Source organism: Hemiscyllium ocellatum, chromosome 3 (assembly GCF_020745735.1).
Source record: "Hemiscyllium ocellatum isolate sHemOce1 chromosome 3, sHemOce1.pat.X.cur, whole genome shotgun sequence".
Lineage (NCBI taxonomy): Eukaryota > Metazoa > Chordata > Chondrichthyes > Orectolobiformes > Hemiscylliidae > Hemiscyllium > Hemiscyllium ocellatum.
Window position 1 is genome coordinate 51,495,577 of NC_083403.1, and position 14,741 is coordinate 51,510,317.

The window sequence follows — 14,741 nt, forward strand, 5'->3', positions numbered from 1 at the left end:
GCCAACAGAATTTGACAATTAATCCAGTACACAAAAAGTACAAACCATGATATTTCTCTTCATCCACATTCTGGACACAGCAAAACAACATGTTCTGTAACACACACCTGGAGCAATGTGTCCAGTTCTGGGTTGCACACCCAAGGAAAGATATCATGACCTTGGAGGGAGTTCAGTGTAGATTTAGAATTATAGATGGACTGAAAGGGTTAAATTATTTCTGGGATCTTTTTATAAGAGATTACACAAGGTAATGTTTCATTCCCTGGAATTTAGAAGATGCTGGGGAGATTTGATCAGAATTTTCAAGATATTAAGGGGAAGTGATGCACAGAAACAATGTGCTGGTTGGAGAACGTAAGACATGGGGAATGGCCCAAACATTAAAGCCGGGTCACTTAACAGTAAAGTTACATGCAAATAATTGATGCGAGATCAACTATAAATTTTAAATCAAAGTTTGATACATTTAAATTAGGTAAAGATAATAGAGGTCATGGAGTAAAGGCATAGAAGTCAGTCATGAATAACGGAACAGGCCTAAGGGCTAACTGGTCCACTCTTCCTACCACAGGAAGAATTTATTCACATGAAGGGATCAATGAATGGAAAAGACTTCTAGGTATAATATTATTGAATTGTCACATCACAGAAAGGGGCCATTCGGTCTGCTACAACGGTGTTGGCCCTCTGCAGGAGCAATTCCTGTTGCCTTTTTAGTGGCTGCAAAAACCCTGAAGCCATTGACAAGCCAGTTCAAATGATGCGATTCTTCTCAATGAATAACCAAAAATAGGCCAAATGTAATTAATTGCATTATGTCATGTGAAACTTCACTGCACTGTGACCTTGGCTTTTTTTTTAAACCCTGCTCCATATCAGCCTGCTGTCCAAAATGAATGCGAAGTCAGGGAACGCTGGCCTAACTCATCAGGGATCGGTGAACATTTGCGGAGAGAGAAACAGTGTTTGGTGTGGGTTCTTCGGATTCCGACTTCCAGCATCCGCAGTATTTTGCCTTAGTTTGATATGTCTGAAATGAATGTTTTGGAATATTCTGGGTGCAATCTACAGACGCCCTCTTAACAAAAAAAAAGTGATGAAAACTGGGATGAGACTTGGTGTCAGTGAGGGATGCAGACAGAGAGGGAGCCGGGTTACGGGGCTCCCTCTGCCGGCGGGCAGGACATGTCAGAGCAGAGCCTGCCTGGAAATCCCCGCTGGAAAGTCCCGACGTAGTTTCCCTTCTCATTTCGTTCGGTTTCTGTCTTCTGACTTTCGCCGAGGGAGGGGAGATAGAGAGAAGAAAAGTATCTGCAAATCGAACTCATTGTAATGCGAGTGTAGTCCAGAGCCTGCAGCAGCTTTGCTGTTCAAGACGAGAGAAGTAGGAGGGGGGGAGGAGGGGCTCTGCACACTTTAAACAAGTCCAGAGCGAGAGGGCGTTGAAAACCCATTTAACCGGTAAATGTTATTTCTCATTTGCAAATGGCAGGTGTTTTCTGTGCGCTTTGATGTTTTGCAGCATGCTTGTTCATTTTTTAAAAAAAAATAATGTGTAAATATGAGTTGTCTTATTGTTTAATTCAGCAGGAGCGGGTTGGTTCCTGAGTGTAACTAACAGTCATGAGAACTCACTGACTTTATCCATCTCCTTCAGGGGCTGCTGCAGAAGATGGCAGCTGAAGACAGTTTGTTGCCTCAGTTTCTGTTCGCCAGTAACTTGACGAAGACGGTGAGGCTCAGGGAGAGAATCGCCAATGACCTGGTCAGACCGAACTGCACCAATGGTTTGATTCACCATTTCAGGAGCCTTCACAGGTACACAGTGGAGCTGTTCCGACTGAGTCATTTCAACCTTCGGTTCAGGACTAAAATCCAAGACGCTCTGTTTGACAAGGCCCAGGAGACTGCCCTTCAACAAAACAGGAACCTTAACTGGTGTAGAGAGGTCAAGAAACTTGTGCCTTTGAAGACAAACGGTAAGAATTACAGCTCATTTTCCTATAATTTTAAGAGTAATGTCATGTCTTTGATCTACACTGTTCGTAAAAGAACTAACGTCTTTAGAGAGACGATCTATGTTGATTGCCCAGTAGACTAATAGTTGGAAGGAGATGACATGGTTTCTAATGCTTACATTCAGTCCTTCACTACATCAACAAAATACATATTGCAGAATAAGGATTTAATCAGCTCTCATTGTCCATGAAATATAGGATGAAAAAGGATAGTCATATACTTTTAATTATTAAAATGTAACATCAGTTTAGTGGATATCATACCATATCTATACATGATGCTTAAATGCATGGCAGTTGTAGCAGGGGCTGTTTCAACATCATGAAGTTAGCAGTGTGACAAACAATTAATTGCTGTGTTTAATTTTTCATTAAAAATCCAATATGTAATTCTTCCAAATAAGCATATTTTCTGGGGTAAGTTATATTTTAATATCCAGCAAAAGAACAGGTAGATTACTTATGGAACTAAGAACTGAATGATCTGTGCATTTCAGTTCGGTGATCCTCCATTGTAATCTAATCTAATTTGATTTTAAATGAAGCCGATAGCTGTATATAATTGCAAAATTTTGTTGCTTTACTTTATTAGCATTTAAAAATTTATATATGTATTGTTTTTTCTTTAAAAAAACACATAATATGAATGTGCTCAAAGTTTATTTGCACGCATTCAATGCAAAAATTTTTAATGTTTAGAATTTATTGAAAGGTGTTTCAGCGGGTATTCGTTGTTAAGTTGTTACACATTCACCAAAAAGGATTTGAAATTTGGGCAGTTTCTCAGGTATGAAAACTGACAGAAGTTGTACAAGCTGTTTTACAATATTATGTTAAAAATCACTACAGCGGCTGAATCTTAAATGTGTTGTTCATTAACTATGGATAGATAATAGTGCTTCATGCTGCTCACAAGCAATACGTTTTCTGAAAGCAATCTGGAATAATTCTGAAACTTTCTAGAGTTCTCTCATGCAGTTTCATTTTCAGTTTAAGAGGTAAAAGATAGTCTAAGTGTTGAAGCCAAAAAGTCCTTCACGAACATTTATAGATACACGTCCACAATGTGCTAAACAATATTTATTGTGAATTCATGTTTGTTTTTTCCATGAGTTATTTGCCAATAGAGTATACGCAGAGTACATTCAGAAATTTAGGTATTTTCAGTGATTCAGCGCTGAAGTGTCTGGGGATGTGAAAATATTTTAAATGGGGAAGAGTGTAGGTGTCTGTTAAAATTAAAACTTCCCCTAAAAGTCCCAATAGCAATTGGTTGAATCAAATTTTACTTGTGTAATGTATAAACATTCCAAGTATCTAAACTCCCCAACCACACCCACTTGGAAATTCCACTTCACAAAGTAGGGCTCAGACGGCTACACATTACAAAAGAGAAATGGCGACTGACTGATTGCAGTGTTAGTCAAACTGCTACTTATTTGGAAATTCCATAGATTGTACAGGGAATTTTATATGGCCCATTCTTAAAATCTGAACACTGAACTTTGTGCATTCCCTGATGATTAATTTTTGTGCTCTTTTTAATGAGTACTGTGCCCTAAATAGATTAGATCTGGTTATAAATCCATCTCAGTTTTATTTTTCCTTTCTTTTTATCCCCCATTTTCAGCTCCGCCCCACAAAAAAATTACAAATGAATCAAATAGGAAACTGATATGTAATTATTGTGACTATGGATGCAGAGTTTGTACATAAGCTGTGTGCAGACCTAAACTATAAATTCCTGTTGCAAATTGATCCATATGGTATTCATTCTTGCACCATATGCAGTTTGGCTGCTATAAAGTTTATTATGAGGACAATCTAAAAATCATGGAATAATAGCAAAATACTGTGGATACTGGAATTCTGAAACAAACACTGAAAACAGTGGAGAAACTCAGCAGGTGTGGAGGAAAACAGTGTTAATGTTTTTGGTTCTGATATGATTCTTCTAAAAAGTATTGTGCAGCAGTGCAAAAACTTTGGAAAGCATTTGATCAAGGATATAAATTTTACTATTTTAGTTCTTGTGGTGAACAATAACAAGCTTTACTCTTTAAAAGGATTAATGATTTCATGAACTTATCTTCATGGTTTTAAACTCCTGTTTGAAATTTTGAAAATGAGGTACCAGTCTTGGAATATTCACCTAATCTGTACAGTGTGAAACACCAGGCCATTTCAGATAAACTCCACGCTTTCTAATTTTTATTTTTTTTAACTGTGTGTGTGTATGTCTGTGTGTGCATGAGTTTCTTTCCCTCTACACTGATTATGTAGATTTGCTGAGTATTTCCAGTATTTTCCATTCACTATGATATTTCCGATGTCATCTTTCTAATAGAAGGGATGATTATTGCAGTTTAAAAAAACAGTGCTAATCTGTGGGGAATAAAAGGCTGTTTGAATTTTTGGCCATGGAAGGAGAGAAGTCAAAACATACTCTCTTCCTTTTGGAACACTGTCATTGTTTAGTAGGCAAACAGAGCTGCTCATTTGCATACCAGTTACCACAGAAATGTTGACCAGAACATTGCTCCTCTTCGAATTATACCTTGGAACTTTTTAAAATGCTTCTTCCGAAAACACCTTCCAGTATGTAAATACCTTCAATACCACAGTAGTGTGTGAGGTTCATTCTTGTGCTCAAAATTGCAGTGGAATCTCATTCCCAAATATCTGATTCTGGCAATAGTGCTATCAAGTAGACCAAAACAGCTCTGAACTTTTTTTTATAATTAATTGTTATTGAAATATCCAAATGTTCTCACTTGTCTATTCTAAATGAGCAAAGTTGTAATGAGTAGCCGTGCCATTTTTGCAGTCATGTAGTTTATGTAATCAGTTTGACGTTAAATTCTGCTTTCCAATTTGATGTTCCATGGTGAATAGATTATGAATTCCATTTGATATTCGTCTAAACAAGTTGTATGGTTTGGTCCTTTATCTCCATGTACATATCTGAAACAAGCATTTCCCATTGAACACAAACAAGCTGTGTTTTGGCCAGTTTCATCTTTCAGTCGCTCTTCTTCTGGGTCATGTTGTTTTCGTACCTTCACACTTTGGAAAGAAAGTGTGAACATTGCTGCTGTGGCAATAAATATCTTTGTACTAGTTCGTAGGACGGTTGGTGACAGGTAGCATTTTGTGAATACTTGCAGTCTTAGTGATGTTTGATTTGTTAAAAAAAGACTTTTGAGGGGTCAAGAATAAGCTCACATCACACAGTAGCTAGTCAATCTCCTCTTTTGGCAGGGTGGTGCCATTAAAGAACATGGGAAGGTGCCCACGATTTCTTTTGTCCAGAGGTATGACACACCTCTGAGTAGATGGTACATTAACTCATACCTAATGGCTCAGTGGTAGGGGCACTACCACTGCACCCCAAGTACCCTCCCCTGTACCTCAAACAATTTAAAAAAAAAATTTATTCACAGGATATGGGCATCACTGGCTTGGCCAGTATTTATTGCTCATTCCTAATTGCCCTGAGAGCAGTTAAGAGTCACATGTAAACCAGACCAGGTAAGGATGGCATATTTTCCTTCCCTGAGTGGGGTTTTTCCTGACACTTGACAGTGGTTTCATCATGGTCATCGTTAGACTCTTAATTCCAGATTGTTAATTAAATCCACTGTTTACCATGGTGGGATTCAAACCTGGATCCCTATGTCATTACTGGAGTTTCTGGATTAAAAGTCTAGCAATTATATCACCAGGCCATTGCCTCCTCTATCCCCTGTATCACAGTCTTCAACAAGACCATGCCCATCATGTGTATGTTTAATAGCATATCAATAAACCATTAACATGCTTAGCACAAGCCCCTGATGTAAGGCCTTGTACATAAACTATTGCCTTTAAGTGTATTTAGCAAGAAGGTGTAAATTGTATTTAATACAGTTAATGTTTTGCATTAAGCCACATTGTTTATGAAAAATCATTTATGTTATGCTTTTCAACTCTGCATATGTTCCTTAGTTGCTTTCTTTGCTGTTTGTGATCCCACTTCAATCATTCTAGCAATTTTAATATGGGATAATATTCCTCTCATCCTGCTCAAAACATCTGAGGGTTTGCTCATCAGTGGAATGAATAACAAAACTAAAGTGTGCAACAAATTTTCAAGCAGACCAAAGTGGAGTGATTAGATTTGATGGGTTGCATTACTTTCAAAATATGGATTTGTCATCTTCCCTTCATTTACTAAAATGAATGGCCTGCAGCCTGCAAGCACTGTAGGGTCAACTAGGTTCTTAGAGTCTGACTGATAGGATAGTGAGAGAGTTCTTGGAAATAGCTCCATTTTAAGTGAGATTTACGTTCTATGACCAAATTTTGTGTCCTCCGATGAATTCTGGGGAATTGCTTATAGTTTACATGTCTTATTGTTACAGCAATGAATCATAGCTTAAGTTTGTGCATTGACGAAGTAACAATTTTTTTGTGCTTGCCAACACAACAATGAAGAGCAGACTGGTTTCTCTGACATTAAATAAACCTTCTCCTGAACATAATTATAATCAAGCAACATATTAACTGAGAGAAAACTGACTTTTTTTTAACCTGGAAAGGTACTGCTTTCTGTTCTGAATGCAAAACTTGGGTTAATTTAGCTTCTTTCCCCTATCTATGTGTCTCAGGTGATGGAAACTGCTTGTTGCATGCCACGTCCCAATTTATGTGGGGAATTCAGGACATTGACCCTATCCTTCGCAGAACACTATGGGAAGCTCTAAAAGAAACAGATACCAGAAACTTCAAATTACGGTGGCAGATTGAATGTGTCCGATCACAAGAATTTGAAGCCACGGGTCTCCAGTACGATACCAAGGTAAATAAGAAGCTCTCAGTATTTATTAAAACATTATCTAACTCAGTGCTAATTCATTTGGTAGTAATCCCTTTAGAAAAATATTTTATTTAATTACACCATTCACTGATTTTGGTTTTGAAGTACTGTATTTAGTTTTGATTAAATTTTGTATGGTGATTTTGCTATGTGTAATATTTTTATTTCTGACAACAACCTGTTTCTTTTGTAGAACTGGGATGAAGAATGGGAGAAGGTGGTGAAAATGTCGTCTGTAGTTTCACATTTAGGTCAGCCTGGGCTACCTTTCGATTCACTAGAAGAAATTCACATCTTTGTTCTTGCCAATATCCTTAAAAGACCAATAATTGTTATTGCTGGTGAGTGTTTGACAAAATTAAATGAAATCCACTGCCCAAAGTATTGGTGATTGTAAAGTGCTGGACTGGGGAAAGTTTGAGAACAAGATGAGCCTTCACAGGGTATTAATGTTCTTTTCATACATGGAGGATGTTATTGGGTGGAGACTTGTGTGGCTGATTGCATTTACATAGCAGCCTGTTTTTCACTTTCGTCAGAGTAAATGGAAGTGATGTGAAGTGCAAACACTTCCTGTTGAATGGTATTCGGGCATTTTATTGTTTACGTTGGCAATAGATCTAGGAATTTTTTGTTTCTGTTGCAATTTAAAACTAATTCATTTATTGGACTTTACATAGATTTTTTTTTTAAGCCCTTATACATGAGACTAAAGTTTCAGGATTAATTTCTGTAGCAGTGGTCTCCTTTAGAAAATTGATTGTGGATCAGATGAAGATGACTTTGGGAATGATGTGAAATTCTCTTTGATGAGTAGCTCATGAAAGAAGTGGACAAGCCACTGAAGGGCTGCTCATGCTCATGAAATCTTGTAGTAGGAGGACTACTTGCCTCCAGGAAAAAAACAGAAGGGTAATGGTTAATGAATCCTGGCTCATGTTCAGGATTAATACTGCAGTGTTATTTCATGGTGATCTATTCTAATGTAGACTGTAACATGACTGGTCAATAAGGTTAGCAGTTGTTCTTCATGTTTTGAATAGAAATGCAATTTGTGTTGTATCCAACTAAGAGGTGGTTGGGGGAACGTTATGTGTATGTCACCTTTTGAAATTTCAATTAGAATCTCAAATTTTCAAAGTACAAAATGTTTTCTACAGAGTGAAATGCTTCTTTTAGAATGTTATCTCTAACCAGCAATCATTCCTTTCAGCAGACAGGGTACTGAGAAGCTTTAGTACCAACACAAGCTTGGCTCCCTTGCATTTTGGAGGAATTTACCTACCACTGCATTGGCCACCACAAGAATGCTATAAATATCCTATAGTATTGGGCTACGACATGCAACATTTTTCTCCACTTGTTACCATCAATGACAGGAGTCCAGGTATCTGAATGTTATTTCTCTTAAATCAATCAAATCATTACTTTTTGATTCACTCAAGGGATGTGGGCATCCCTGGCTGGGCCAGTATTTATTGCCATTGGATACAACCAAATGTTTGGCTTGGCCATTTCAGTTAAGTATCAGCCACAGTGTTGAGAGTCTGGAGTCATGTGTAGATCAGAGCAGATGAAGAGAGAAGTTTGTTTCCCTAAAAGTCATTAGCGAATGAACGACAATTGTCAAAAGTTTCATGATCATCATCAAACTTATTTGATTCCAGATTTTTGTTTACTGAATTGAAGTGCCATCACCTGCCGAGTTGTATTTTAAACCCAGGATTCCAAAACATTACCTGGGTCTCTGGGTTGCTAGCCTCGTGACAATCCCACTGTACCGTCACTTTGCCCTATGATAGGGTCTTGTTAAGCAAAGCTGTCCATTTCTTCTTTCTTGTAGTCACATGTCAAAATTTTTAAAATCTGGAAATGGTGGGACATTAAATATGAAGAATGTTGGAATTACATACCAAACCGATCAGCATATCAAACGTTTCTTTACTCTTTTGTTAGTACAGCCAAATTTTAGTGTTTTGATTTTCTCCCCCATCTTTTTAGGTCTCAGCCTCTTCCCAATGTCCTCCCTCTGTGAAGGAGGAAGGAAAAAGCAGAGGGTTATAAGCGTCAGCTAGGCTAGGGTGAATGGCAGGAAAGGAGAATATTTGTCAAGAGTATCTGTGAGGCACAAACAGAAGAGAGCAGTACAATGATAGTAAGTGGTGGCTGTTGAGATGGTGATATGAGGTGCATGCAGAGTGCAGACGGAGAGGAACAAGTGGAGCTGCAAGGTTGTGTTCACCAAAAGGATGCTGTGCAGGAAAATGTTGTGACAGTCTAAATGTGGGTCATGACACCTGAATATGTGTAATTAAGCTTAATCCAAATTTCTGATCCCTGACGAGGAACCTGAAAAATTTCAGGATTAAGGCATCGATCACCTGATGCCGTCATTTTAAAACCAAAGCTATGTTCAGAATTTCATGACTGTAAGACAGATAAAAGTGATTAGAGAGATTATTTTTGGGATACTTGGAAAGAGTTTTGCTATTTCCTGTTTTTTTAAAATAACTTCTTCGCTAACAACATTGCAGTGTAAGCAATTGATACTTAACTTAACTGATCCATCCTGTATTATTTAAATCCATTATTGTGGCTAATCCATTACTCATTCATTGCTTCTACAGAGAGTCTAATTCTGAGCTGTAGTTTCCACAAGTCTGTGCACAACATGAATCTTTGTTCCACAGGAAGGTGCTCAGAACAATTGTTTAATGTCACCTGTTATGCTCAAACAGAAATTCGTGCTGTTCCATTGGTCCACAACGAAAGTAGACGATTTGAAGAGTTCACAGTGCACTTTCTAATACCAAAAGAGGAGGAAAATAAAACCAAGCTGCTGGAGGATTATTTCAGTCTGATTGAAATACCAGTCCAGGGTGTGGAGTTTGGAACTACTCATTTAATTAAAGCTGCGAGGTAAAATAGTTCACTTATTGGTTAGTTCGCTGTGTTTTCTGTCAGTGCCACTCATTGGTTAGAAACATACTTCATTTTTGCTTTTGACTGCATTGTGTAAAGTAAATTTGCACATTTTTGTACCACTTCCAGTCAGACAATAATACAAATGAAACATCTGAAGAGTCTAAAATGTAGTATTTAGTACTATGGTTAATTTCTTGTCATTAATGCACAGTTCCTTCCATCTTATGAGTTAAAACTAATTGCAAGCATATGAAAAAATACATAGTAATTTCTGATGTAGAATTTCTCTTGAAGCTTTCCATTCAGACATTTAAGTTGTGCCTCACGCTCTTAATGCTGGTTTTGGTAAATTGTGCACAGCAGTGTTCAATGTTCAGTGTTTGAGTGGACATGTCAGTTGAATGTTGAAGCTTCCTTCATCATTGCTTCACTAAGGACATGTTTGCTTTGCTGATTCTTGGAGGAAGTTCGGTTTTGCTGGAGTTAACGGAATGTTATTCCTGGGAATAGATCCATCATGTTCCCAGTATGTCCAGCTTGCTCCACATTAGAGACTTGCAGGAATTCATTTCTGTAAGATAATTGAGTTTTAATTTTATAAACAAAGTGAACAGGCTTGGATTTGAAACCTGCACTGGTTTTGTGGTTTCAGGTTGGATGAAGGCAACCTTCCAGAAGACTTGAATTTAGTGGAGGATTACTATCAGCTGGTGAATCATGAATACAAAAGGTGGCAGCAGAACCCAGCTGAGAGCAATAGGCCTGCTCATAACCAGATCCGAATGAATAATGCTACGTATCTTGGGTCCCTCATAGAAGAAAAGTGTGCCACATACGGATGCCTTTTCTACTGCTCTGTAGAGACAAAGCCATTTTGTCATGAGTGTTTTGAGCAGGCAAAGAACACAAAGATGGACAGCAAAAATGGTGAGCAGCAGCAGGTAAAGAAAGGGTGTTGTCGTCCTCGGACTGAGCTGGTTATCACTGCGACCACACCTACAGAACCAGAACGATCATCTCGACCACGCTCAGCACCACCAACAGCTCCTAGTCTTTCTCTCTTCAGCGAAACAAATGCCATGAAATGCAAGGTTCCCAATTGCCCCTTTACCTTAAATGTGCAGCACAATGGACTATGTGAGCGGTGCTTTAAGATGAGGTCAGCTGTGCCAGGCAACGCAACTGATAATAGGACTTCTGAGGTGAGAATGCCTTGTCACAGAGAGTCCAGCTCCGAGAGAGCGGGTTCAACCCGGGAGAATACAAGGACTAAACAAGGTGCTGGTAACCTGTTGCATCAGGAGCACAATCGGTGTGACAGATGTCACCAGGACACTCTGCCGACGATTAACGGATTGTGTAATATGTGCTTGTTGAGGACATTTCAAGGAAATAGCACTGCTTCCCATGAGGACTCTGGCTCTTTCCGTTCAGGCCATGAGAGGTCCCATTCAGACCCAAGCCAGATTATAAGGAATATGGGCCACCTCTCCCCTCCTGATCAATACCAGACCTCTCATGTATGGACTTCTGCTGTTGGGCCGCAGGTTCCTCAAAGCAGCCAGAAGGGCCGAGCCAACTATGTCCCTGAGGAACCGAAAGAAGGTTTCCAGCCGTGTAAGAACTCTGGGTGCCACTATTTTGGAACAAAGGAGCATGAGGGTTATTGCACCATCTGCTTTATTGAATATAGAAGAAACCTTGGTAAGTTGTGTACTCGGTTCAAGCAAGTGATTCATGACATTTCTGCTCGAGCCTTAGGTGACAACATCACAAGCTGACTGGAGAATATTGAACAATCTTGACCACTTCAGTTCTGTGATGGCTCTGCGAAAAATCTCTCTCTTGTTTGAAAATTAGTCATTGCAATTATTGTCATTTTAAAATAGTGTTTTGTTTTAAGTAAACTCCATTCCAATTAGGCTGTCTGAAAGAGCTCGACCCAGATAAAATGCCTGCTTCAGCTAAGCTTTTCTACTGAGTGGCACAGTGGCTCAGTAGTTAGCACTACTGTCTCACAGCATCAGGGGCCAAGGTTTGATTCCACCCTGGGGCGACATGCAGAGTTTGTACATTCTCCCTGTGTCTGTGTGAGTTTCCTCTCGCAGTCCAAAGATGTGCAGATTAGGTAAATTGACTGTGCTAAATTGCCCATAGTGCTCAGGGATGTACAGGCTAGGAGGGTTTGCCATGGGAAATGCAGGGTTACAAGGTTTGGGTATGGGGTTGGGTCAGGGTGGGATTCTCTTTGGAGGGTCGGTGTGACTTGATGGGCTGAATGGCCTGCTTTCACACTGTAGGGATTCTGTGCCAGAGATATCTACAGATTTCATAGCAACTTTTATTTCTGTTGAACTGTCTAGTTCATTCAAACATCTTCAGAACAAGCTCCAAAAATACATAAAAGCCAGTAACTTTTTGGATTCCCCAATATGAATGTAATTTTTATACTCAATGAGTTTATCTAATGTTAGTAATGCATGGATGTAAGTAATAATAAATGTCACAGACTCCAATTATCTTCCTTAAAGAAAACTCTTGAACAGTTTCATGTTAAAGAAATCTTTAATTTTAGTCATTTGGTTTCTATATTTGTGTGTGTGTATGTGTGTATGAATGAGAGGCTGGGGGTTGGGCTTAGGAAGAGGGTGGGGGAGTTGGGGTGTGGTATGTGACGGGTGGAAAGAGAGAGCTGAAAACTCCATAGAAATTTTCTACCCCATTGGTACTGAGTGCCTTCAAGCTATCAAAGCACTTTATCAGATTTTGTTGTTTAAGAAGTGTACTTCAATGTAAAGACAAAGGTCTATGATAATTATCTAGGGATTTATTGTATTTGATTATATATAGCCCACTGTATTATCCAGTGAAAGATGTAGATGTGTGGACATCAGTTCTGCTAGTATATACTACAAAACATTGTTTTAACTGCATATTTCAGAAACAATATTTGCAAAACAGAAATATGAGTAAAAGGTAACAGTTTGGGGGCCATCATTTTTCAGAATAGATGTGATTCTAATTTTTTCCATAGCCAAATGTTTTTTAAAACAGGAGTTGAAACTGCATTTAATCATTTTCTCTTTTGCTTTTGAAAGATGAAACTGTTAATCAGAACAGAATGCAAAGGAATGTACAGCCTTCTCACCGGCTACCTCAGACTGATCCCCGATTCCAGAACATGGCTCGTTGTCAGGGGAAAGACTGCAACACATTTGGAAATAGTCATTTTGAAGGATATTGCCAAAAATGTTTTATAGATACACAGTATCAAAGATACAATGAAGCAACCGGATCGAGAGGCCATTCCAGCTCAGTAAGTAGATTGTGATGTATACAATTAGAAATAAACTTTTAAACAAGACTCAAATCAAAATATACCCTCCCAAATCACAGAGTTGTACTTTTCTCTACATTTTTTTTCTCCCTGGTGCTCATTAAGTCTCCCCACAAAATTCTCCCAGTCAAAAAAAAGACAAATAGAAAATCTACTTCTAGGTCTGTCTTTACGTTACTCTGGTTTGTTGGCCCACCAGTCACATTGCTGAATTTATAACTTGGGGAATAATGGGCAATTGTTAACCTCCAATCAGCTTTCACAACACAGAATTTGTTAACACTCAAGAATTTGATGACTGTCAAGAGAGAATGATGCTTGACGCTTCTACACTGGTCATTTAATAACATTCAAAGAATGTGACCAAAGACCAGAAGTTTTTGAGTAGATTATAACCAATATAGTTTTACATCATAGCATAATAATTACAAAAGAATTAAAATATTTTCAGGTATGGATCAGAAAACTGAAGTGAAATGCTGTACAACTCTAAAAGTTATTGTAATTGTATTTATGACATTTCACTGTTTTGCTTTTCAGTTCTGAACTATTAGTCAGAATTTAGCTTTTGAGTTTTCTAAAAATTCAAGCTCTGTAATTGAATCATCATTGCCGTATAAAGCCTTTGTATTATGACTTCAATGCAAATGTGTTGTCACTTTTTAGCAAGAGAATGTGGATTCCTGTACAACTAATGGAAGATACATATCTCATATAATTTTAAAAAAGGGGACAGGGCTGATTCTACTTGACTGTGTTTTCAGCACAAAGATTTAATGAGAGGGTCTAATCTAGAAAGGGAGGCAGAGAAAATGTAGAAAACAGATCATGTTTGTTGTTTTTTTATGCAAGTATTGCAAATTTCAAGGTGAAATGATTTTTTTTTAAACTTGTATCTTTCATAGAATGCATCACAACGTCGACCTTCTGACCGCAATGAGTTGAGAAGCCAGAGGGTTAAATGTGCAAAAAACTATTGTAACAACTATGTAACATCCAGCGAAGGTGAACTTTGTTTAGAATGTCGACATAACAATCGTGGCATCACCCGAGATCCTCTCCTAAATCACCCACCAAAGCAGCGTTGCCATGCCACCGGCTGTGACCATTTTGGCAATAATAAATGTAACGGGTATTGCAATGAATGCTATGCTTTCATTTCTACTTATGGAAGAAAATAGACCTTCAGTGCAAATAATAAATGCAGAGGATGTTTTTTCTGCACCAGAATAAACTGTTTTTGGTACCACTCTGAAAGAGTGAGCCTTCAGTCTCTCAAGGATATTTCAGTACAAAAAATGAGGTTTTGTAAATATTTTCTATGTGATTCTATTTATTCCAATAATAAATTGTTTTTGTATTAATCTTTATTTCATAAACCATAAAACAAGCTGTAATTTTTCTGTACTTTATTGTAACTATAACTTGAATATAACTCTAATAATTGTGTCAGTGAAAGATAGTCATGAAATAAATTATTTTCAAAATCTATGAGGAATAAGCAAATTTATTTTACTGTTTCAGTTGGTGTGTCTGTAACATTTTCGCATACAAGAATAAGAGGTGATGTTACTACGGATAAGCACAAAACGTTGCAGCA

The 14,741-nt window shown here is 38.1% G+C and overlaps 1 protein-coding gene across 2 annotated transcripts; it reads left to right on the forward strand.

The window, feature by feature from the left end:
* The first annotated feature begins 1,295 nt into the window (after positions 1-1,295).
* Positions 1,296-14,527, forward strand: tnfaip3 (tumor necrosis factor, alpha-induced protein 3). 2 transcript variants are annotated; one of them, XM_060820646.1, is made up of 9 exons: positions 1,296-1,464; positions 1,661-1,982; positions 6,671-6,861; positions 7,073-7,220; positions 8,093-8,266; positions 9,618-9,798; positions 10,457-11,508; positions 12,903-13,120; positions 14,047-14,527. In XM_060820646.1, the coding sequence occupies exons 2-9, from the start codon at positions 1,676-1,678 to the stop codon at positions 14,320-14,322; spliced, it is 2,547 nt and encodes an 848-aa protein (XP_060676629.1). In that variant the 5' UTR covers positions 1,296-1,464; positions 1,661-1,675; the 3' UTR covers positions 14,323-14,527. The 2 variants fall into 2 exon arrangements, with proteins under 2 accessions (XP_060676629.1, XP_060676637.1); XM_060820654.1 differs by having other exon boundaries at positions 8,096-8,266.
* Positions 14,528-14,741: the final 214 nt, after the last annotated feature.